Source organism: Trachypithecus francoisi, unplaced genomic scaffold, assembly GCF_009764315.1.
Source record: "Trachypithecus francoisi isolate TF-2019V2 unplaced genomic scaffold, Tfra_2.0 Lachesis_group15, whole genome shotgun sequence".
NCBI lineage: Eukaryota > Metazoa > Chordata > Mammalia > Primates > Cercopithecidae > Trachypithecus > Trachypithecus francoisi.
The window spans coordinates 15,675,647-15,701,367 of record NW_022681460.1 but is presented as its reverse complement, the minus strand read 5'-3'; the positions used below and the strand labels follow the sequence as shown (position 1 = coordinate 15,701,367).

Here is a 25,721-nt window from a genome sequence, read left to right as displayed (position 1 = left end):
GCTTTTCTTTGCCTTTTTTGATTTTTATTGGTTTTAAGTCTGTTTTATCAGAGACTAGGATTGCAACCCTTCTTTTTTTTTCTTGCCATTTGCTTGGTAAATATTCCTCCATCCCTTTATTTTGAGCCTGTGTGTGTCTTTGCACATGAGGTGGGTCTCCTGAATACAGCACATCAATGAGTCTTTAATCTTTATCCATTTTGCCAGTCTGTGTCTTTTAGTTGCAGCATTTAGCCCATTTACATTTAATGTTAATATTGTGTGAATTTGATCTTGTCATTATGATGCTAGCTGGTTATTTTGCCCATTAATTGACGTAGTTTCTTCACAGTGTCGATGGTCTTTACAATTTGTTATGTTTTTGCAGTGTCTGAAACCAGTTTTTCCTTTCCATATTTAGTACTTCCTTCAGGAGTTCTTGTAAGGCAGGCCTGGTGGTGACAAAATCTCTCAGCATTTGCTTGTCTGTAAAGTATTTTATTTCTCCTTTGCTTATGAAGCTCAGTTTGGCTGGATATAAAATTTTGAGTTGAAAATTATTTTCTTTAGGAATGTTGAATATTGGCCCCTACTCTCTTCTGGCTTGTGGGGTTTTTGCAGAGAGATCTGCTTTTAGTCTAATGGGCTTCCCTTTGCTGGCAGGCAGGAATGTATAAGTGTGCTGAAGCTGCGCCCATAGCCGCCCCTTCCCCCAGGTGCTCTGTTCCAGGGAGATGGGAGTTTTATCTATAAGCCCCTGATTGGGGCTGCTGCCTTTCTTTCAGAGATGCCCTGCCCAGAGAGGAGGAAGCTACAGAGGGATTCTGGCTATAGCAACTTTGCAGAGCTGTGGTGGTCTCTGCCCAGTTCAAACTTCCTGGTGGCTTTGTTTACACTGTGAGGGGAAAACCACCTACTTAAGCCTCAGTAATGGTGGATGCCCCTTCCCTGACCAAGCTCTAGTGTCCCAGGTCGACTTCAGACGGCTGTGCTGGCAGCGAGAATTTCAAGTCAGTGGATCTTAGCTTGCTGGGCTCCGTGGGGGTACAATCTGCTGAGCTAGACCACTGGGATCCCTGGCTTTCAGCCCCTTTTCCAGGGGAGTGAACAGTTCTGTCTTGCTGGTGATCCAGGTGCCACTGGGGTATGAAAAACACTCCTGCAGCTAGCTCAGTGTCTGCGCAAACAGCCGCGCACTTTTGTGCTTGAAACCCAAGTGGCATAGGTACCCAAGGGAATCTCCTGGTCTGTGGGTTGTGAAGACTGTAGGAAAAGAGTAGTATCTGGGCTAGAGTACACCATTCCCCATGGCACAGTCCCTTACGGCTTCCCTCGGCTAGGGGAGGAAGTTCACTGACCCTTTGTGCTTCCCAGGTGAGGTGATGCCTCATGCTTCTGTTTGCCATCTGTGGGCTGCACCCACTGTCTAACTAGTCCCAATGAGATGAGCCAGGTACCTCAGTTGGAAATGCAGAAATCATCCACCTTATGTGTTGATCTTGCTGGGAGCTGCAGACCGGAGCTGTTCCTATTTGGCCGTTTTACGCAAGACTTTATCCAAGATGCTTCAAGGAATCTTTTATACACAAGAACAACACATGATTCTCTTTGCACTTTCCTGGAAGACAGATAGGGAATGAATTAGGAAGCCCTGATTTTCTTTTCTGGTATACAGTCGTTATAGAGTATTCCTCTGTTTAGCCTTAGGGTGTTATAATCCAGAGAATACAGTGATATTTCATATAAAAACAATAAAAAAAGCAACTCAATACCTTGCATTTGTGTTATGCAATAGTTTATAGCAAAACAGACAGGTACTTGTTTTGAGCTGAATCACTTTGGACTCTGTGTTATCTTATCAAAGTCTAACAGGGAAGTGGTAGTTTAGGAAAATGGAAAGTCATGCTATTGATTTCGTAGGTCCTGGGAAAATGATAGAAAACATTGTTACATAATAATTAGTGAAGACCAAAGATCCTCATAGATAATTTTTCACTTTTGAAAATTTTGGTGTTTAAAGAAATTTCTACCATCTTTTAAAGCATGAATCTCCATTATTCAAAATTTTTAGTATTATAAAATATTCTAGTTTATTCATTTTAACTTAAAACTATATTTTATAAATACAAAATAATATATGTAACTTTCAGGTGGGTTCTAAAGCATAATAATTAATGAACATCCATATAACCAGCTAGCCAAGACTTAGACTCTATTACTAGTAGTGAGCCTAGGACTTCTTCCCGTTTCCATTGTCAGAGTAAAGCCTTTTTCCCAGAAGATGTTGATAACACCTAAATTTCTAATAGCAAAATACTAGAATCAATTCAAATGTCTATTAATGGGTGAGGAATAATTTATGGCTTATTTATTGAATAAAATATTATACAAGATTAAAATAATGACTTCAGTGATGTATAATAACATGGATGCAATTTGGAAGCATAATGTTGGCTGCAAAAAGTTTCAAGAAACTACGTGTAACATGATTCTATTTTTGTAAAGTCCACAAATAAGGAAAACCAAATAATATATTGTTTGGCAATGTATGTTAGTAAACTATAAAATATAGTAAGAGAATTATAAATGGATTGCTATTAGATTTACTTGAGTATTATAGATTCTATACTTCCATAGGACATTATTAGAAGAAATTATTAGATGTCACTTATGCCATGAAAAATAAAGGTAGCTAGTATGCTGGCCATAAGGTCAAATATAGACATTGTGATTGCACATATGTAGTTCATAACTTTACCTTCTTTACACAATTATTTTCACTAAATTATCCCTTAATATTATGCTTGCAACATAAATAAGAAAGACATAAAAACAGATTTTGCAGTTTCTGCTGTCATTATTCACTATGACTTTTAAAACTTCCCCCATGTCCATTCTAGAGACAAGAATCCTTAATATGTAGATCATGGACTCCTAGAGGTTCCAAGGATAGGCTTGAAACAGTTCATGAATCTCTGAAAATGTCTATAAAATTTCTGTGATTTTCTTTTTCCTTTTATTTTTTACTGCCAGGTGTTTATTGCCTCACATGTGGGTGGTTCACATACACAGCACACACAGGTGCGGACAGTGTGGGAAAGGGGCAGCACTCCTGGCTTTGGAGGGGAGGATATTAGCCTCACGGTGTAAGAAGGGAGAGGATGGTTTCTCTCCTGCCCTCACTAGGGCCTAGGGGACCCAGCAGCAAATTCCACCCCTTCCACCTCTCAGCCAAGGAGAAGCCACCTTAGTGACATCTAGTTCCAAGGTTATACTAAGCGTAGAAGGGAGTGGCCTGGTCCCAACCATTACAGGGTGAAGATATAAATGGTAAAGGAAGGTATAGTTTGGATGAGGCCACAAGAAGGGGCAGATGACACCATCAGAAACATGCGCAGGAGAGGGGCAGTTACTGGGTTTCTGGGCTGCTTAGTCCCTGGCTTGGGAGGAAGGATGGGGAAGATGGATGGGGCTCATTGGCATTGATGATGTCCACGAATTTGGGCTTGAGGGAAGCATCACCCACGAGGAAGCCATCCACCTCAGGCTGGCTGGCTAGCTCCTTGCAGCTTGCCCCGATCACAGAGCCTCCATAAATGATACTGGTGCTCTGAGCCACCGCATCAGAGACGTTGGACTTAAGCCGTTCTTGGAGCTTCTCGTGTACTTTCTGGGCCTGCTAGGGTGGTGCAGTCTTGCTGGTACCAATGGCCCACGTGGGCTCATAGGCCGGGATGACCTTGCTCCAGTCCTTCACGTTATCTGCGATGACCTTCTTCTGCTCGAAAACTAACTTCTCAGTGATGCCACTTCCCTTTCAGCTAGCTTCTCCCCAGTGCAAGCGATTACTCTGAGTCCCTCTGCCAGCGCATGAGTCACTTTCTGCTCAATCAGCTCATCTGACTCCCCAAAGACATGCCACTCTTTGAGTGCCCCAGGACCCCAGACTGGCTTCGCAGTCTTTGATCATGCCAGGGTGATCTCCGCAGTAAAGGCCCCGTTAGTTACTTTGTAGCAGTTCTGCGCAGTCACAGCAATCTTCAGCTCTGGCTTCTGGGGCAAAGTCGATATAGGCAGCGAGGGTAGCGCAAACCACCTCAGTGTCGGCCGGCACCTTGGCGGCGATCAGAATGCCGATGAGCGCCACCACTCTTCTTCCGTCCGTTCATCTTCCAGTTCCCCCATGAAGAAGTTCCTGGAGGGCGCCATGGCGCTGGAGCTGAGGCGCTGAAGGTCAGTGCCAGCCTTCTGTGATTTTCTAGGCTGGGGATTATAGGTTTTATGATATTCTAAAAGGAATCATGTTAAAAAAATGTAAGAACCTGTGTTGTAAGATTAGTATGGACAAAAGTTTAAGGTTCGTTTCTCTTGAAAAATTGATTTGCTTCCTCATAGCAGATACTAAAAATTTATTACACATCACAGTTTTCTTTATTCTTAGCCACTAGGAAGCTCGGAGTTCACCTAATGCTTATTCATAATAACCATATTTGTCTTTAAGTCTGGCTTATTTTCTTCCTTTTCACACTTCCTTTTTTTTGAATTCTTTTAAATTCTTATTCTATAGAACATATGTGGAGTTTTATAGGCATCTGCTGTTTTAACCTGCTGCAATACATGAATAATAATGATCAGTCTTGACATGTTTTACATTTTAGAACCTTAAATTATAAAGAAAAAAGAATATTATATCTTAATCTATACACTAATTAAAAAATACATTTTTAAATTGTCTTTCTGAGCTTGGTTGGAAGACTAATTGTAAACCAAACATGACAGGCTGCTTGATAGAATTGTAATTAATGAATGTTGGCCAGAAACCTCCTCTAGCTGCTTCCTTACTTGGCTCCCATTTTGCTTCTCTGGCTCTCATGCTGGTTGGTGCTGTCTCTTCTGCCTCTTACCTTGTTTATCCCATTGCTTTTCAATTCTAACTGTGCACATCTTTGCTAGAGAATTTGACACAAGCTCCCTGCGCTTTTCCCTCATTTGTGGGTTTGTACACATGTGTAGCATTCATTCTGTTTTCCTCCAAATCTGCAAAGCAAGGCAGGAAAGTGCCTTCAGTTGGGCCTTTCTTTACTCTACCTGAATGAGACCCAGATGCAGTAGAGGAGAAATACAAGGTGTAGAGAAAACAATCAAGACAAAGAAAAAGAGGAGACACATTAGTTTAAAATGTGATTTAAAAAGGCAGGTGAATTTTTAATAAACATCAGAAAAGAAGATGTTTATTAAACAAATGACCCCAAAGGTGAAAATAAAAGAAATAAGCTAATGTTTAAGGAAAACAAGTAAAGTGAGAATGTGTGAGAAACTACAGAGAATAAGAAAGGATTTACTAGTAGACAGATAATAGTATGCATTAGCTGAGGGAAGATTGGATATGGACATTGTGCTCAGTATGGAAATAAGTCAGACAAATATGGGCATGCCAGAAAGTTCATGATTCTGTGCTTACATTATTTTAATTATATTTTTAAAATCCCTGGAGCTTTTGCTCCTTTACTATTGGGTCTGTAGTGTAGAAAATGAAATTCTAATCATTGTCATTGAAAGTGAATTAAGCCCATTTCTTTCCTCATTCTACTTTCTTTATATCAACCAAATTATCTATTACACTTTGGTGTTGTTTATCTTTCTCAATGTAAAAAGAAAGCTATGCACAAAAATACAGACACCTATTGTACAGGCAGTGGAACCAAGTAAGAGACTTCAGGGACCTAAAATTGAATTTGTTAAAGCAACTTAATAGTAATATAAAAAATCTTTTACATTTGCTAATGGGAAATTGGCTGTACAGGCATTTTAAAGGCAGTAAAACTAAAGACTTCTGTAGGGAATTAGAGTAAGTTAATAGCTTTGCTTGGCTGAGTGATTAAGAAAGTCTACAAAGAAAGCACTGATACATTTGGGTGTGCCTGACATTCTCCATTAGGACAAACCTGAAGTATGTGTTATTTGCTGATATTCAAACAAATACTTGATATTCAAAGAAATACTATGTTAATAATACTAAAAGTAACTTTTTTTCCATTGGCATGCTCACATGTACAATATGAAATTGCTTTTTGAGGAGTTAAAGGAATACATAATTGAACTCGGATTAGAGAGGGTTTATATGTTTCTGCACAGTTCCAATGTTGACATAGGACAGTGCTCATTGAATTTGCTCAATATATCTGTACATTTACATTTACAGTTAAGTACATTGATATCTATGTTTTAACATTGTTTTACTTATTTAATGAATAAAGTATTTTTTTTTTCCTTTTCAAAAGGATATTACCACCTTGTTTGACTTTGAAAGTCACTTCCCAGAAGCTAATTTTCTCAAATGCAAGGGAAGACTATCTCCCAGGAATCTTTGCTCAACAGTTTTGGGATGATATCTCAAAAAGGATTTTGTTTTACCATTTCTATCACATCATTGTACACTGACAGATCATTGAGCACACTTGGGTGATTCAATTTGGTACAGAGGATATTATGAGAAAAATGATCCCAAATGATTTTTCAAACTGATGTTTTTTGTTATCCATGTGACATTATATTTTACCAACTTTTGTTTACTATAATTTTGTACCACAGTATAAATAATGAATATTTTAGTTTGATCCAGCAGTAAGTAAGTATATTTGCTGAGGGCAACCCAAGTAATTGGCTCACTGCATTCCTGAAGCTTATCTTATCAAACAGATATCAGACACTGCTGAAAGATGGAGGTGGGAGGAACTATCCCTGTTACTCAAGGATTTGTCATAGAAAGAGGCTTTGTCTAAGCAAAGAAGGAAACTCTGTAATTTCTTCTTAAGTTGCTGATCTAGTTTAAGAAACAAAGTATATTTGCTCAAACTTATTTTTTAAAAAAGTGCAGGCAGCTCTCCCACTGTTTGTTCCTTTTCTGTCCAGACATTTTTCCTAGAATGGAAAACTGAAATTAAATCACTTTTAGTGGAAGTTAGGGTAATGGTGATTGAGAAAGAGAGCCAGATGAAGAGAAAGAAAATAGATAGCATTACAGGATGGAGGAGAAGAAGGATAAGAATAGGGAGAAGGCAATACTTAAATTTCTATTGTAAAAGGAAAGTAGCAAGTGTTAAACAATCTCTCTCTACTGTAAATAGAAACCATAGAAACAGACATTCACCTGCTCTCTATTTATTTGTGGATAGTTGTTGCAGCAACTGAGTACTTGTTAGTGAGCGATGTTGAAAAAAAAAAATGAGTACAGTAGTGATTAAGGAAAACATTTAAGAATTAACTCTACTTTTTGGGCGGAGCAAGATGGCCGAATAGGAACAGCTCCAGTCTCCAACTCCCAGCGCGAGTGACACAGAAGACCGGTGATTTCTGCATTTTCAACTGAGGTACTGGGGTCATCTCTCTAGGGAGTGCCGGACAATCGGTGCTGGTCAGCTGCTGCAGCCTGACCAGCGTGAGCTGAAGCAGGGCGAGGCATCGCCTCACCTGGAAGCGCAAGGGGGAAGGAAATCCGTTTTCCTAGCCAGGGGAACTGAGACACACAACACCTGGAAAATCGGGTAACTCCCACCCCAATACTGCGCTTTAAGGAAACAGGCACACCAGGAGAATATATCCCACACCTGGCCGGGAGGGTCCCACGCCCACGGAGCCTCCCTCACTGCTAACACAGCCGTCTGTGGGGATCTATCCGCAAGGCAGCAGCGAGGCTGGGGGAGGGGCGCCCGCCATTGCTGAGGCTTAAGTAGGTAAACAAAGCCGCTGGGAAGCTCGAACTGGGTGGAGCTCACAGCAGCTCAAGGAAGCCTGCCTGTCTCTGTAGACTCCACCTCTGGGGACAGCCCACAGCTGAGGTCCAATAGGGGAAGCAGCGGGGGCGGTGCAGACGCGAACGACTCTGTCTGACAGCTTTGGGGAGAGCCTGGATCTCCCAACGCGGAGGTTGAGATCTGAGAACGGACAGACTGCCTGCTCAGGTGGGTCCCTGACCCCTGAGTAGCCTAGCTGGGAGACATCCCCCACTAGGGGCAGTCTGACACCCCACACCTCACAGGGTGGAGTACACCCCTGAGAGGAAGCTCCCAAAGTAAGAATCAGACAGGTACACTCGCTGTTCAGCAATATTCTATCTTCTGCAACCTCTGCTGCTGATACCCAGGCAAACAGGGTCTGGAGTGGACCTCAAGCAATCTCCAACAGACCAACAGACAGTCCTTCTGACTGTCAGACGGAAAACTATCAAACAGGAAGGACACTATACCAAAACCCCATCAGTACGGCACCATCATCAAAGACCAGAGACAGATAAAACCACAAAGATGGGGAAGAAGCAGGGCAGAAAAGCTGGAAATTCAAAAAATAAGAGCGCATCTCCCCCTGCAAAGGAGCGCAGCCCATCGCCAGCAACGGATCAAAGCTGGTCAGAGAATGACTTTGACGAGATGAGAGAAGAAGGCTTCAGCCCATCAAACTTCTCAGAGCTAAAGGAGGAATTACGTACCCAGCGCAAAGAAACTAAAAATCTTGAAAAAAGAGTGGAAGAATTGACAGCTAGACTAATTAATGCAGAGAAGATCATAAACGAAATGACAGAGATGAAAACCATGACACGAGAAATACGTGACAAATGCACAAGCTTCAGGAACCGACTCGATCAACTGGAAGAAAGAGTATCAGCGATTGAGGATCAAATGATGAAATGAAGCGAGAAGAGAAACCAAAAGAAAAAAGAAGAAAAAGAAATGAACAAAGCCTGCAAGAAGTATGGGATTATGTAAAAAGACCAAATCTACGTCTGATTGGGGTGCCTGAAAGTGAGGGGAAAATGGAACCAAGTTGGAAAACACTCTTCAGGATATCATCCAGGAGAACTTCCCCAACCTAGGAGGGCAGGCCAACATTCAAATTCAGGAAATACAGAGAACGCCACAAAGATATTCCTCCAGAAGAGCAACTCCAAGACACATAATTGCCAGATTCACCAAAGTTGAAATGAAGGAAAAAATCTTAAGGGCAGCCAGAGAGAAGGTCGGGTTACCCACAAAGGGAAGCCCATCAGACTAACAGCAGATCTCTCGGCAGAAACTCTACAAGCCAGAAGAGAGTGGGGGCCAATATTCAACGTTCTTAAAGAAAAGAATTTTCAACCCAGAATTTCATATCCAGCCAAACTAAGTTTCATCAGTGAAGGAGAAATAAAATCCTTACAGATAAGCAAATGCTTAGAGATTTTGTCACCACCAGGCCTGCCTTACAAGAGACCCTGAAGGAAGCCCTAAACATGGAAAGGAACAACCGCTACCAGCCATTGCAAAAACATGCCAAAATGTAAAGACCATCGAGGCTAGGAAGAAACTGCATCAACTAATGAGCAAAATAACCAGTTAATATCATAATGACAGGATCAAGTTCACACATAACAATATTAACCTTAAATGTCAATGGACTAAATGCTCCAATTAAAAGACACAGACTGGCAAACTGGATCAAGAGTCAAGACCCATCAGTCTGCTGTATTCAGGAGACCCATCTCACATGCAGAGACATACATAGGCTCAAAATAAAGGGATGGAGGAAGATCTACCAAGCAAATGGAGAACAAAAAAAAGCAGGGGTTGCAATCCTAGTCTCTGATAAAACAGACTTTAAACCATCAAAGATCAAAAGAGACAAAGAAGGCCATTACATAATGGTAAAGGGAACAATTCAACAGGAAGAGCTAACTCTCCTAAATATATATGCACCCAATACAGGAGCACCCAGATTCATAAAGCAAGTCCTTAGAGACCTACAAAGAGATTTAGACTCCCATACAATAATAATGGGAGACTTCAACACTCCACTGTCAACATTAGACAGATCAACGAGACAGAAAGTTAACAGGAATTGAACTCATCTCTGCACCAAGCGGACCTAATAGACATCTATAGAACTCTCCACCCCAAATCAACAGAATATACATTCTTCTCAGCACCACATCGCACTTATTCCAAAATTGACCACATAATTGGAAGTAAAGCACTCCTCAGCAAATGTACAAGAACAGAAATTATAACAAACTGTCTCTCAGACCACAGTGCAATCAAACTAGAACTCAGGACTAAGAAACTCAATCAAAACCGCTCAACTACATGGAAACTGAACAACCTGCTCCTGAATGACTACTGCGTACATAACGAAATGAAAGCAGAAATAAAGATGTTCTTTGAAACCAATGAGAACAAAGGTACAACATACCAGAATCTCTGGGACACATTTAAAGCAGTGTGTAGAGGGAAATTGATAGCACTAAATGCCCACAAGAGAAAGCAGGAAAGATCTAAAATTGACACTCTAACATCACAATTAAAAGAACTAGAGAGGCAAGAGCAAACACATTCAAAAGCTAGCAGAAGGCAAGAAATAACTAAGATCAGAGCAGAACTGAAGGAGATAGAGACACAAAAAACCCTCCAAAAAATCAATGAATCCAGGAGTTGGTTTTTTGAAAAGATCAACAAAATTGACAGACCACTAGCAAGACTACTAAAGAAGAAAAGAGAGAGGAATCAAATAGACGCAATAAAAAATGATAAAGGGGATATCACCACCGACCCCACAGAAATACAAACAACCATCAGAGAATACTATAATGCCTCTACGCAAATCAACTAGAAAATCTAGAAGAAATGGATAATTTCCTGGACACTTACACTCTCCCAAGACTGAACCAGGAAGAAGTTGAATCCCTGAATAGACCAATAGCAGGCTCTGAAATTGAGGCAACAATTAATAGCCTACCCATGAAAAAAAGTCCAGGACCAGATGGATTCACAGCTGAATTCTACCAGAGGTACAAGGAGGAGCTGGTACCATTCCTTCTGAAACTATTCCAATCAATAGAAAAAGAGGGAATCCTCCCTAACTCATTTTATGAGGCCAACATCATCCTGATACCAAAGCCTGGCAGAGACACAACAAAAAAAGAGAATTTTAGACCAATATCCCTGATGAACATCGATGCAAAAATTCTCAATAAAATACTGGCAAACCGGATTCAGCAGCACATCAAAAAGCTTATCCACCATGATCAAGTGGGCTTCATCCCTGGGATGCAAGGCTGGTTCAACATTCGCAAATCAATAAACGTAATCCAGCATATAAACAGAACCAAAGACAAGAACCACATGATTATCTCAATAGATGCAGAAAAGTCTTTTGACAAAATTCAACAGCCCTTTATGCTAAAAACGCTCAATAAATTCGATATTGATGGAACGTACCTCAAAATAATAAGAGCTATTTACGACAAACCCACAGCTAATATCATACTGAATGGGCAAAAACTGGAAAAATTCCCTTTGAAAACTGGCACAAGACAGGGATGCCCTCTCTCACCACTCCTATTCAACATAGTGTTGGAAGTTCTGGCTAGGGCAATCAGGCAAGAGAAAGAAATCAAGGGTATCCAGTTAGGAAAAGAAGAAGTCAAATTGTCCCTGTTTGCAGATGACATGATTGTATATTTAGAAAAACCCATCGTCTCAGCCCAAAATCTCCTTAAGCTGATAAGCAACTTCAGCAAAGTCTCAGGATACAAAATTAATGTGCAAAAATCCCAAGCATTCTTATACACCAGTAACAGACAAGCAGAGAGCCAAATCAGGAATCAACTTCCATTCACAATTGCTTCAAAGAGAATCAAATACCTAGGAATCCAGCTTACAAGGGATGTAAAGGACCTCTTCAAGGAGAACTACAAACCACTGCTCAGTGAAATCAAAGAGGACACAAACAAATGGAAGAACATACCATGCTCATGGATAGGAAGAATCAATATCGTGAAAATGGCCATACTGCCCAAGGTGATTTATAGATTCAATGCCATCCCCATCCAGCTACCAATGACTTTCTTCACAGAATTGGAAAAAACTGCTTTAAAGTTCATATGGAACCAAAAAAGAGCCCGCATTGCCAAGACAATCCTAGGTCAAAAGGACAAAGCTGGAGGCGTCACGCTACCTGACTTCAAACTATACTACAAGGCTACAGTAACCAAAACAGCATGGTACTGGTACCACAACAGAGATATAGACCAATGGAACAGAACAGAGTCCTCAGAAATAATACCACACATCTACAGCCATCTGATCTTTGACAAACCTGAGAGAAACAAGAAATGGGGAAAGGATTCCCTATTTAATAAATGGTGCTGGGAAAATTGGCTAGCCAAAAGTAGAAAGCTGAAACTGGATCCTTTCCTTACCCCTTATACGAAAATTAATTCAAGATGGATTAGAGACTTAAATGTTAGACCTAATACCATAAAAACCCTAGAAGAAAATCTAGGTAGTACCATTCAGGACATAGGCATGGGCAAGGACTTCATGTCTAAAACACCAAAAGCAATGGCAGCAAAAGCCAAAATTGACAAATGGGATCTAATTAAGCTAAAGAGCTTTTGCACAGCAAAAGAAACTACCATCAGAGTGAACAGGCAACCTACAGAATGGGAGAAAATTTTTGCAACCCACTCATCTGACAAAGGGCTAATATCCAGAATCTACAAAGAACTCAAACAAATTTACAAGAAAAAAACAAACAACCCCATCAAAAAGTGGGGAAAGGATATGAACAGACATTTCTCAAAAGAAGACATCCATACAGCCAACAGACACATGAAAAAATGCTCATCATCACTCGCCATCAGAGAAATGCAAATCAAAACCACAATGAGATACCATCTCACACCAGTTAGAATGGCAATCATTAAGAAGTCAGGAAACAACAGATGTTGGAGAGGATGTGGAGAAATAGGAACACTTTTACACTGTTGGTGGGATTGTAAACTAGTTCAACCATTATGGAAAACAGTATGGCGATTCCTCAAGGATCTAGAACTAGATGTACCATATGACCCAGCCATCCCACTACTGGGTATATACCCAAAGGATTATAAATTACTCTACTACAAAGACACATGCAGACGTATGTTTATTGTGGCACTCTTCACAATAGCAAAGACCTGGAATCAACCCAAATGTCCATCTGTGACAGACTGGATTAAGAAAATGTGGCACATATACACCATGGAATACTATGCAGCCATAAAAAAGGATGAGTTTGCGTCCTTTGTAGGGACATGGATGCAGCTGGAAACCATCATTCTTAGCAAACTATCACAAGAAGAGAAAACCAAACACCGCATGTTCTCACTTATAGGTGGGAACTGAACAATGAGATCACTTGGACTCGGGAGGGGAACATCACACACTGGGGCCTATCAGGGGAGGGGGGAGGAGGGAGGGATTGCATTGGGGAGTTATACATGATATAAACGTTATGCACATGTACCCTAGAACTTAAAGTATAATAAAAAAAAAAAAAAAAAAAAAAAAAAAAAAAAAAGCAACTCCAATTTGCAGGTAAAGAGAAAGAATTAATTAAAAACAATCATTATCTAAGTCATTGAAAGGATTGGGGAGACAACATACTTAGTAATGCTTGCCTCTGGTTCATGTACAATTGGCTGCTGTGTGATTTACAAAGGTGTGCCTCATTAAAACTCCTCTATATTTCAGACAGCTTAAAAATAAAAAAAAAAAAAAAAAGAATTAACTCTACTAATAAGCCAATGAGTTGATAGTTTGATTTTAAGGAATGGCTACACAAAGTATATGACAATTTTCCTTGCTTCTTCATTTTTTGATTTAGGCATTGGTTATATTTAATCGAAATTTATTACCTATCATGCGCTAATACTTTGCTAGTGAGTTATGTTAGCAGATTATAACTTTGAAACAGAATTTTCATTCAATGTTATTATGTAGAGAGTTTCTGAATGTGTGTTTTTGATGGATATGTAGGTGTGAGTAATGGTTGTAGTTATATTGCGAAAGAATAAGACTGTTAGAAATTTTATAATGTGGATGATTCTTAAGCATTCTGTGAGGTCAACTGAAGTTGGATATTTGTGTATTGATTTCTTAGAACAATTTTTGACCTCTCTTAAAGTCACCACTATAACTTAACTTCTGATTAGTAAAGAATTAAATTATTTGTCAGAACTAAATTCTTCTTGGAAGGCCAAGCAGCAGCAAACAAAATCAGTATTCTTAACTCTTAAAAACAACTCTTGACTCTACTTCCCCTCTGATTACTGCACATGAATCTCTACTATAGAGCAAAACTCTGAAAAAGTTGTCTATACTCAGGGTCCTGTTTTTTTCTTCTCTCTCTGATCACCCACACCACAATTTTAAAATTTTTATTATAAAAAAGTTCAAACATATAAAAAGGATAGAGAACAGTACCACCAGGTACCGTTACTCAACTTCAACAATTCTCAACATATGGCAATCTTATCCCATCCTTATATTAATATTTCTTCTTCCCACCCAATCTCTACCCACTGTGGTGTTATTTTGAATCACATCCTAGACATCATATAATTCTATCTGTAAATCCTTTTGTAAGTGTATCTAAAATACATGAAATAATCTTAATAAGCAAACATAATTATAAAACAATCACCCCTAAAAAGTAAAAAAAAAAAAAACCCTAATATTACCAGTATCCAGGGTAAAACTTCTCACAGTTTTAGTTTGTTTTTTATGATTTGTTTGAATCCAAATTTTTGTGGGTATATCTTGTTGTTGCTTGTTCATCCACATAAAGTCCATTTGTTATAATTGGTTGATTTGTCTCCTTTAATCTCATTTAATATGGATCTTCTCTCTGCGTTAGTTTCCTTGCAATTTATTTCCTTTGCCTGTGGAGTTTCCCACAATCTGAACTTGCTGACTCATTCTCTCTTGAGCACACTGCAGTTAGACTATTCTTACTGCTCTGGGAAGCTGCTCTTATCAAAAATCACCAAGGAAATTTCACATTGTAATACCTGTTGGTCAGTTTTTAGTCCTCATTTTAGTTATCTACATTATTCTTGATGTATAATAATTATACATATTTATGGTGTACATGTGATATTTTGATTCATGCATACAATATGTAATGATCAAATCAGGGTAATTGGGATATCCATCACCTCACTGATCGATTCTCCGTGTTGGGAACATTCCAAATTCTCTCTTCTAGGTATTTTGAAATATATAATTACTGTTAAGTGTAGACATCATACTGTGCTGTTAAACATTAGAACTTATTCCTTCTGTCTAACCGTATGTTTTTACCCAATAAACCTCTGTTCATACCCTTCCCCACTACTCTTCCCGGTCTCTGGTAACCACTGCCAACATTGTTTACCACTTGATAACTCATTGTCTTTAATAAACTTTCTTTAATTGATCTCCAGTACAGCTGATCTCCAGGTTTCCTTCTATACCACTGGCTGAGACATTTTTTGCTGATTCTTTCTGTTTTACTACTAAATGTCAGAGTGCCCCAGAGTTCTAACTCTGGTTCTCCCCTCTCTCTGTCCTCACTTTCTTGGTCATCTCATTCAATTTGAGACATGTATATTCAATGATCTACTTGACATTGCCATATGCAAATGGAAGTTTTCAAATTCCAGACATTTCCAATAACTCTCAAACTGAGCTCTTGCATTCATTCCATGACCCAGTCCCGCAAAGTTTCCCCCAGCTCTGTCAACAGCAAATATCCTCCGTTTGCTCAGGTCAAATACCTTGGAATCGTTCTGATTTCCATTTTCTCTTCATGCCTCATTTCCAGACACGTTGCTTTGCCTCTTCCTTCGGCAGTATCCACAAATGAACCGTCTCTTACCAGCTCCTGTCCCCATCTGGTCCAACCCACCTTGACCTTTCAATCTGGCTTAGAGTGATAGTTTCTGTAACCCTTATCTTAAATACAGGCTATGCTTAACCCGGCAGGCAGAGTGACCCCATTAAAATGCCAAAAAATTAAAATTACTTCTCTGTTCAAAATCCTCCAGCAGTTTTCTATCTGACTTAGAGCTGAATTCTGAGTCTCCTTGCAGGGACTTTCAAGGCCCTAGTTATCTCTCATTTACACCATCACTTCTCTGACTTAATTCCTCATTTCTTTTTCCTTGGCTTTTTCGACTTCTGCCACAGGACTTTTATGGGGCAGAAAAGTAGACACCAAGTTGAAAAATGATTTTTATGAAATTTGTTTAGAGCCTAAATTTTAAACTTTGTTGTTCAATAAATTTGTACAAAATAAAGAGAAAAATAACTGACTCAATTAGAATTTAAAAGCTGAAGAACTATTCTCATAGGTGTCATACCTTGCTCTATCCTGAACCACTGATCTATGGGCTTAGGCCAAATTATCCCTAAGTAGTTTACTTTTATATTAGAGGGAAAATGTCTTCTTTTGGTCCATGTATATGTACATTTATCCTGAGAATATTGGTGAACATAGCCAGTTTCAAAGTCTATTGGTATTGTGGGAATGGCTATTATTCTTACTTAGATATTTGAATTGAAATGTAACCTTTTAATCACTTGTGCTGATGTTTCATCTCTGCCTGGCAGTTCAAATGGATTCTTATTAATAAGTGGCTGCCTGTGTTCCATCATACAGTGTGGAGAACACAGTCTTTCTTGCTCAAGGATGCCGAGTTCAAGAAAGGACAATCTGAGAGGTGAAAATAGTCTCTAGTATTTCTAAAAATGACATCAAAAGGCTATGTTATTAATAAACAGATTTCTAGATTTCAGTCCTAGGCATTTCACAACCCTCAATTGCATTTGTTTTTCTCTTTTTTCCATATTTTTTAAATTTTTATTTTTATTTTTGCTTATCACAGGCAAGAATTCCATTTTTTATGTCTGCAAAGAAGAATTTTTTTCAATGAATTGAATGCAAATATATACACACCTAAAAAAAAGCTGTAAACATGGAAAAACAATGTGAATCAATTCTGTGGTGCTATTACATAAAATTGCTCTCTGTATCTCAAAGGTGTTTCTTTTGAGAAACACCTCAAGAAATTAAACATAGCCATGAAATATAAATGAATATGTGTTTGCGATAATGCTACTTGACATTTTAGTTGTAATTAACAGAACTTCCAATATTAACCAACATTAATTAACAATGTAAAGTGTTTAAACATAGATCGTAATAATGCTGAGTGGATTATGCACATTCATCAATACACCTCATGTTTATTAAATATTTCTCTTCAAATTCTGTATTATTAAGCAAACTTATTAAACCTGCCATGTGAATGTTGATTTTTTTCTATACTTATTCTCTAATGATCACTCCTTCCTTAGGATATTGTGGTGCTGGAGATAGGCTGCATGTTTGCCCCTTTTTCTCTTAGATGTTGATCTTTTCTTATTTACATGTAAGAGAACATTGTAAAGAAAGTATCTCTTTTTTCTGACGTGTTGCAGATAATGTTTTTCAGTTTTAGCTTGCCTTTTGTCTTTTGTTATGATTTTTTTGCTACACAAAATTTTAAAATATTTCTATAATGTTGTCTATTAGTCTTTTGCTTTATGATTTTTACCTGTGTTGATTTTCTCAGAAAAAATTATTGTCTTACATATGCTCCATATGTGGAAGACTCTGAGAAATGATATACAGTTCCTGACACTGTAGGCCTTAGAATACAGTGAGGGATTCATTTTATTAGGAAGGAACCTTGTGTTGGAAATTTTTCTACAGCTTCCTCTTGTGTATATTTTGGATATAAATTTAGTTATAATTTCAGAATTATGGTGACGGTTTGTTAGAATGAAGTAATGATAAATCATTGTCTGTAAGTCTGGGAAAATCTTTCAGGAATTTAAAAATATCTGAGAGCTTGGGATAGTTTTCATGTGAATGATCATATTGTTTCTCAAAATAAATTTTATTCCTAATCTATTGTTTCATATTTCACAGGTAAATTGGTTAAAGATAACCAAGTCATGGTGTATTTTTATTACACTTTCATCTTTTAAGAAACAAATGGACAGAAACCTAACCGAATCTATTTCTAGCTGATCTTAATGTAATTTTGATGTCAGACTTGGAGGTCATATGGCTTTGTGGGAGTCCATGGACTCTAATTCTGATTGACTAAGACATGTACAGATCCATTGAGTTTATTTCTTACTCCAAATTGGGGTGATGTGGAGTTTGGAACATAAATTAAAATTATTGTTCTGAATGTGTACTCGTTTCTCTGCCATCCAAATTGTTCAATGTCCAGTTTAAACCTAACTTCCTGCATGACATCTCTTCTCAACCATTAGAGCTAGATGTGATTTTCCTCCTCTCTGAAATTCACTGAAGTATTTTTGGCACAAAGTAATGTGTTGTGTTATAATGACATTTTTGAATGTTACTAAAATATATTTTTCAGGCGCTATATGTATAAGAAATTTATTATACAAAAGTAAAATACCTTAGTTTGCATATGCACATGTCTTCTGCATGAAAGTAATCAGTGTACATATTCTACTTTTATACTTCTATGCATTTTAAGGTGCTACCAAGTCTTCAGATTAATTTTTCTAATTTTCATATTTCTGTCAGTGAATGAATCATAATTTATGTAACCCTCATCTTAACAGTTAGCATTTAGACTTTCTTACACTTTTTATTTTTCTAATGTTTTGCATAGCATAGCAACAAATTTCCTTCCATATAAAGATTTGTCCATGTTTTACATGATTTCTTAAGGATAGAGTCCAAGAATCTGAATTATTGAGCCAAAGGATGAATGATTTAAGGCTCTTACTGCTTATTGCCAAATATGTTTGTAAAGGATCTTACTGACCCCACAGGTTAAGGACTTAGTCCCACAAGAGTGTCCTCTACTGCAGATACCAGCTACAATCCCCAGGTTGTGACCTATGCTTCTGACCAACTAGCTATAAATTGGATGCTTCCCATGACCCACTCTTGGGGTTTGATTAGTTTGCTTGAGTGAGTCACAGAACTCAGGGAAACACGTTTACCAATGTATTCCAAAGGACATTGTAAAGGATACAGATGAACAGTGTGATGAAAGAGATTCACAGGGTGAGGTATGGGCAAAGCAGTGGAGGGTTTCCACACTCTCCCAAATACACTACCCTCCAGACACATCCACGTGTTCAGGGATTTTTTTATGGAAGGTTTATCACTTGGGTATGATCAATTATTAGATCTCCAGCTCTTCTCTCCTCATGGCTTGTTCTTTCTGGTGACCAGCCCTGATCCAGGAGCCCACCATGAGTCACCCCATAAGAACAAAAGATTCTATCACCCAGGAAATTCCAAAGGATTAGGAACTTTGTATCAGGAGTTGGGGTCGAGGACCAAATATTAAAAAAAAAGATGCACCTAGTACTCCTATCACTCAGAAAATGATAAGAGTTTTAGGAGTTCTCTGCCAGGAACTGGGCCAGAGACCAAATATGTATTTCTTATTACATCACAATATCACAGTTTCCAAGGTAGGGGCTATGCAACATAATATGAGAAGATTGTCTGCTAAGGTACAAAGACATTCAAGCCAGAAGTTACTTGAATACAAATTAATGGTACAGATACTGTGAGTGAACAGAATCCATAAACAGCACCACCTGGGAAATGATTTGGGCTGAGTTCTCGGATTCCCTGAAGTAAGTTGGCAATACCGTGAGTAGTCAGGCATACTGGACCAAGGGAAATAGCATTTTATGGGACATCTGAGGGATCATCCTCTCTTCTTTACCCCTGTCCCCCACTAAGGATCAAAAAGAAATTATTTGAGAGGGTCTGAACTGTGGAGTGGCTGGCTCATTATAATCTCAAACTCTGTTCTACTATGAAGCCAAGAAAACACCTGGCCTCATAGTTTCAGATACCAACTCTATACCACAGAAATATGGATTATACTTTCTTCTGAGGGATCTGTGGCTTATAAATAAACACTGATCATTGTAGGCCATGAACAAATTCAATTTCAAAGAGTAAGAATTTATACAGTACTTATTGAGATGACTAGAAAATAGGATCTGGAATTAATAAACTAGAACAAACAAAAATACCAAATAATTGGAAAATAAAGTTTTCCTTAAAAATCAGACTAAAAAAGGAATTAAGGACACAATATCAGAGTATTTTGATTTTTAGATAGATGATGAATGAAAGAATCTTTAGATAGGAAAAGGGGTGACTGACAGATCTGGATTTGTATTCTAGCACGGTGGCTTGCTACTTTGACCTCAGAAAAGGCTTAAAACATCTCAGTTACCTTGTGTAGGAAGTGATTGTAAGAACGCTTCCCTTATAGGGTTGTTCTGTAGAATAAATAAATAAATAATGTAAATAATTTGCACAGTGCCTGGCCCTTAGCTTATGCAATAAAATGATATTGAATTAAATTGATGATTTAGGAAGCTTTTATTCTGAAGAGCAAAGAGAGAATAAAAAAAGAAAGTGAATTTGATACGAATCACTACTACACAAGCAATACCTAAATAGGTGCTCAATAAATGTGTGTAAAATAAATAAGAGAATATTGAACTTAAACCTTAACACTGTAGTATCTCTCATAGCACTTAATCCATTGCATCATCATCATCTGAGCATGATTTTAGGCCCTGGGGATACAGCAGTGTGCAAAACAGACAAAAATCCCTATCCTCAAGTTGTTTAATTCTAGTGGGGAGGCAGACAATAAACAAAACAAAGAAGTAAGTTATAGACTATATTAGAAGATGCAAAGAATTTTTGAGAAAATTAGAAGGAGAAATAGGCAGTGTGAGATGAGTAGTGTCACTATTTTAAATGGGATAGTTAGGGAAGATCTCACAGAGGTGGCGAATTGAAGGATCTAGTGAGGAGCATTCCAGGCAGAGGAAAGAGAAGATGCCAAGTCCCTGAGGAAGGGGCTTGCTAACTGTGCCTAGGAACATGGAGGAGCTTGGTGTGACTGGAGCAGAGTGAGCAAAACAGAGTGGCAGGTCCCACATCTCAACTGTCTGCTCAGTGAGGGCAGGAACTGGAAGTTTCCTCTCTCCTTCCAATGGTTAGCATGAGGCTAAACATTGTAGAATTCATAACATAAATGTTCTCTGCCTAAATGTATTGATACGTGAATTACCGAATGCTATGAGTTGAAGTATGTTTCCCCAAAGTCTTTATATGGAACTGCTCCCCAACTGCTTTTACCCTCAGAATGTGACCTAATTTGGAATAGAGACATTGCAGATCCAGTTGGTTAGGAGGAGACCATACAGGCATAGGATGGAGCCCTAATATGTACTTATAGAAAGGGGAAATTTGGAGACTCAGACATACACACAGGGAGAATGCCATGTGAATGTGAGGCAGAGATTGGGGTGATACATCTACAAATTAAGGGATGCCAAAGACTGCCAACGAAACACCAGAAGCTAGGAGGGAGCCGTGGAATAGATTCTCCCTCACTAACTGCAAAAGGAGCCAACATGCTGACATGTTGGCCTCAGACTTGTAAACTTGAGAGCTGTAGGAAGATACATTTCTGTTAAGCTAACCCATTTGTAGTGCTTTTGTTACAGCAGCTACTAGCTAACTAATACACTGAATGAATGTTTTCTTTTGATGGATTCCATACCCTATGTTAAGAAAAAAAAATCCAGTTTTTAAATAATTAAAAGACTGAAATTTTATTGGATAAAAATGTAATTAGTCAAGGAACATATGTAGAAAATTTAAATTTGTTAGTATAGGAAATTTAAAAAAATAAACTGTGATTTCCTGTCAGAAAAATTAATGATGGTACTGAGTAGTGACAAAGATTTTGTGACAATATAATCAGTTAACATCAGAACTGAGTTAAATTGTAGAACACCTGGTTGGTTTCTGCTGGTGAATTGCTTGGTGTGTGGGGAAAAACTTCTACACATCTGGTATCAGAAGTGGTGTATTTTATTGAGTGTTGACTGTGCAGTAAAAGGAGTCAGTTTCTACCTACCATATAGACACTTATTGTGAGCATTTTAATGACTCAGTTTTCTTTTCCTGTAGATACTGGATGATTTCTTCTCTGAACCCTGACTTTGTCTCTGAACAGTTCCTCACTTCCCTTTGACCAGCATCTCTAACTGACCTGTCCACTTCTGTATATCAGCTTTTTCTTTTTTTAAACTCAAAGCTCATGTTTCATTTTGCATGTTTCTTTTAATATCTTTTATCATATACTTTCTAATCATATCATTTTTTCTTCTTTAAGCCCTTTTATAATTTTTATTTATTGAATCTGTTGTAGACATATAGGACTGGATTACAAATGTTCTGTTTTCCCTTTTACTTTCGAATAGTTCTTTATGCTATATTTATTTATCCTATTTTGCACATATTTACATTTTTGTGAATTATGAACTATCAATTATAATGACCTTTTACAATTTGGTGCTTTTAGAAAAACTCCAAACTCCAATTTTTCTAAATTTACATTGTTGTGCCTAGTTTTTAAAAAGTTAAATTGATAAAAATTTATCTAGCACTGTACTTTGATAATTTCTGTATCTTTTCAGCTTTGGTGCCTTGATAAGAAATATACACTCAGATTCAATTTTTTAAACCAATCTTAAATTCTATGACTTGATGGGTGCATTTAGGCCACTTATATTCACTATGATAAGTATTTTCATCTGTCAACCTATTTGACAGTTTAAAAAATTATGGTGTCTTGTCTCTTTTCTGTTAAGACTCTTTATTTGCGACTATGTTTTTGTTTTGTTCTAGTAGTATAATAGGAGGAAGTTATTTCATATTAAAGAACAACAGTTTGAACATTGTTGGATGATTTAAATATGCTCTCTCAGCCCTCACAATCACTATGTGAAGTAATTAGTAACAATTACTTTCAACTCATTTAAGTTTTCCAACACATCTAACATATCTTTCCTAATGCATTTAACAGTTTCAGATGGCCCACAGGCAACTCTTTAAGACCTGATCCTATTCCTGTGGGAACATGCCAAGTTATACATAAAGCAATAGCCAATACTTCAGAGGTTTATTATAAATTCCTTATCATTTCTCCCCTACTTTATACCTTATTCCTTGCCCAATTTTGACACATCTTTCTTCACTATTCAGTTTGCCCCATTTTGGTATTCAGCTGATGACGTATCCAGGTGCTGGTTACTTGCGTCATTCACTGATGCTGCATTTCTTCCTTCTGGTAAATTCTTTGTAGAATTAGTAAGTCACCTTTTGGCTTCTCAAAGCCTTTCCTTGTTGACAAAGCAAACAGCTCTCTCTAACTTGGATCCCAAAGAATTTTATTTTATTTTTTTATCATCAGTTAAAAAAAACAAAACCGAATGGTGGGAGGGTGGGTGTGTTATGCATGTCTTTCCTTCCTTCCTCCCCTCCCCCTCCCTCCCTCCCTCCCTTCCTTCCTTCCTTCCTTCCTTCCTTCCTTCCTTCCTTGTTTAACTTATCATGTTTTTCTATTGTGAGTCATACTTTTCGTGTCAAGTCTAGGAACTCTTTGCCTAGCCGGAGATCCTGAAGGCTTTTTCCTTGCTTTTTACATTAGTACAATTTGATTAGAGAATTATTTGCTGCACACTTCTCAACTGAAATCAGAAGTCTTGATTCCAAAGTTCGAAACTATGTAAATGAACAAATGGATGACAGACTTAGCCATAGTCTATACAGCTAGAGTCTTTCCTTTTAAAAAATATTTTTATGGCATTTAGCATTATAGAAACACAAAATTCCTCTTCTGTGGGTACTGTCATGAAGGAGGGAGGAGCATGGAAAGATAGGGCCACTGTTCTCTGTGCTTTATTGAGTTATTGGTAGATTACTTTATAGAGTTATGGGTAGAATCCAATTGAAATGTCAAGGAGATATTAAGGTGCTGAAATTGTTTCCATTCAATTCTACTTTACTCTTTGAAATAACCCTGTGAAGAATGTACTATTATTACCCCCTTTTTAACAGATGAGGAAACTGAGGCCAGAGGCCATGCAACATGTGGAACATACTCCTTTACAGTGAGTAAATGGCGAACTTTGGATTCAACATAAACAGAGAACTATAGCTTGTTTTCCTAACACTGTTTATCATTCTGTATTATGGAACCAATGACAGATAACTCATATTATTAACAGAGGATTATAACACACAAATATTAGTAATAGGAAGGACATTGTTAAGAAATAGGCTATAACAAATAAAGATATAACCACATATGTTGGGTGCTTTTAGGTCTTCTAATAAGTCTAGCTTTGTAAAAGGTCAAAATGACAAGAGTGTGGTTTCAAGCTTTATCATTTCTAGAAAAGACTTACTTAATTTGAAAATATATTTATGGTCTAGGTATAAGTTCATGATGATTTCACCATTAGTGGCAGGAATTTCCTTTTACTGCTGAAATTCAATAGAATATTTAATAAATACAGAGTAGATTCCTTATATAGATTTTAAGATAAAATTTTAGTCATTTTTTGAATAAAGTAAAAGCAAGCAGTACATTTTTGTTGACTTTTCAATCTGAATATCTTTTCCAAAAACCTCAGCTAATTGGGAGCATAACTTTTCATAACAAATATTGCCAATTAGATATTTACTTTCTTGATTCCGGGATTTAAGCTTCATCCACCTGGTCTTCTGCAATGTGTGGCTATCTCTACACCTTTCTAAACAAAGAAACAATGGCAGTCTATGTGATATCTTTTGACAGATCTTCTGGGGCCTCACTAATTCTAATTTCTTCCTTTCATGGGGCCTGCAATTCTTTCTATTCTTTGCTTTAAAGCCCTCTCTCCAGAGATCTTTTTTAAAAAGGTAAGTATCTTATCAGGAAAGCAGATATTCTCCCCAAGCAACTCACTGTCATTTCTATACCCCCCTTGATGGTAAGGAAGCAGGAGCCAGGAAAGTTATATTCACATGGGTCAGTCTAGTGTGTGTGTGTGTATGTGTGTGTATGTGTAGGTTCTCAGGATTCTATGGCAGCAGATAAAAACTTTATGAAAAGATTTCTGTGATCAAACTTTTCAATGGATTTTTTTTTTTCAAAAGTCAACCTACTTATTTTCAAGTGTAACTAAGAAAATATTAGGGCTATAAAATTAAATGTAGCATTGAAAAATTATTTTTTCTTAAGTACAGTTTACACACAGTAAAACAAACAGATTTTAAGCTTACATTTCATTGGAATTGGATAAATGTATATCAAGTAACATGACAATAACGATGTAGAACATTTCTTGGTTATATAGATGAGAGGTTTCTATATTGCCCAGGCTGGCTTCGAATGCCTAAGCCTCACCTCCTTATGCACCAGGACAACAGGCCTGAGCCACTGCGGCTCCCAATGTAGAACATTTCTATTACCTCAGGAAATTCCATATCCCTTTCCAGATACTCTCCCGTTCCCTGCCCCTGTGATTCCATCACCATAGCTTAGTTTTGCCTATGCTGGCACTTCATATAAATGCAATCATGTATCTATTTTCTGTGACTTGCTCCTTTGGCTTGACATAATGGTTTTGAGGCTCAATCACATTGTTGTATGTATCATTAGTTTGCTGCTTTTTGGTTCTGAGTACTAGTTCACTGTATGACTATATTGTAATTTGTTTCTTCATTCTCCTGTTGATGAACATTTTGGCTGCTTCCCATTTTTGTCTATTACAAATAAAACTCATATTAACATTTTTGTGCAAGTCTACTTGTAGACATATGCTTTCATTTTTCTTAAGTAAATACCCAAGAGTGGAATTCCTGCGTCATAGGGTCAATGTATGTTTGACTTTATAATATATTGCCAAATATTTCTCCAAAGGCCTTGTACTATTTTGACTTTACATATGAGAGATGCTCCACATCCTTGCCAATATTTGGTATTGTTAGTC

The 25,721-nt window shown here is 37.8% G+C and overlaps 1 protein-coding gene and 1 pseudogene across 4 annotated transcripts in view; one reads left to right on the top strand and one right to left on the bottom strand.

Moving 5' to 3' along the window:
- Positions 1–25,721, top strand: part of FRK (fyn related Src family tyrosine kinase) — a 120,069-nt gene that overhangs the window by 18,932 nt on the left and 75,416 nt on the right. Inside the window, exons 1-2 of one of the 4 annotated variants that reach the window (XM_033234354.1) lie at positions 19,373–19,496; positions 23,803–23,855. The exons of 2 other annotated variants lie outside the window; for them this stretch is intronic. In XM_033234354.1, the coding sequence (XP_033090245.1) occupies positions 23,803–23,855 (53 nt within the window). In that variant the 5' untranslated portion in view covers positions 19,373–19,496. Of the gene's footprint in view, positions 1–19,361; positions 19,497–23,802; positions 23,856–25,721 lie in introns of those variants that run through there. One more of the 4 variants, XM_033234355.1, reaches the window with a different exon arrangement.
- Positions 3,325–4,188, bottom strand: LOC117096958 (annotated as a pseudogene).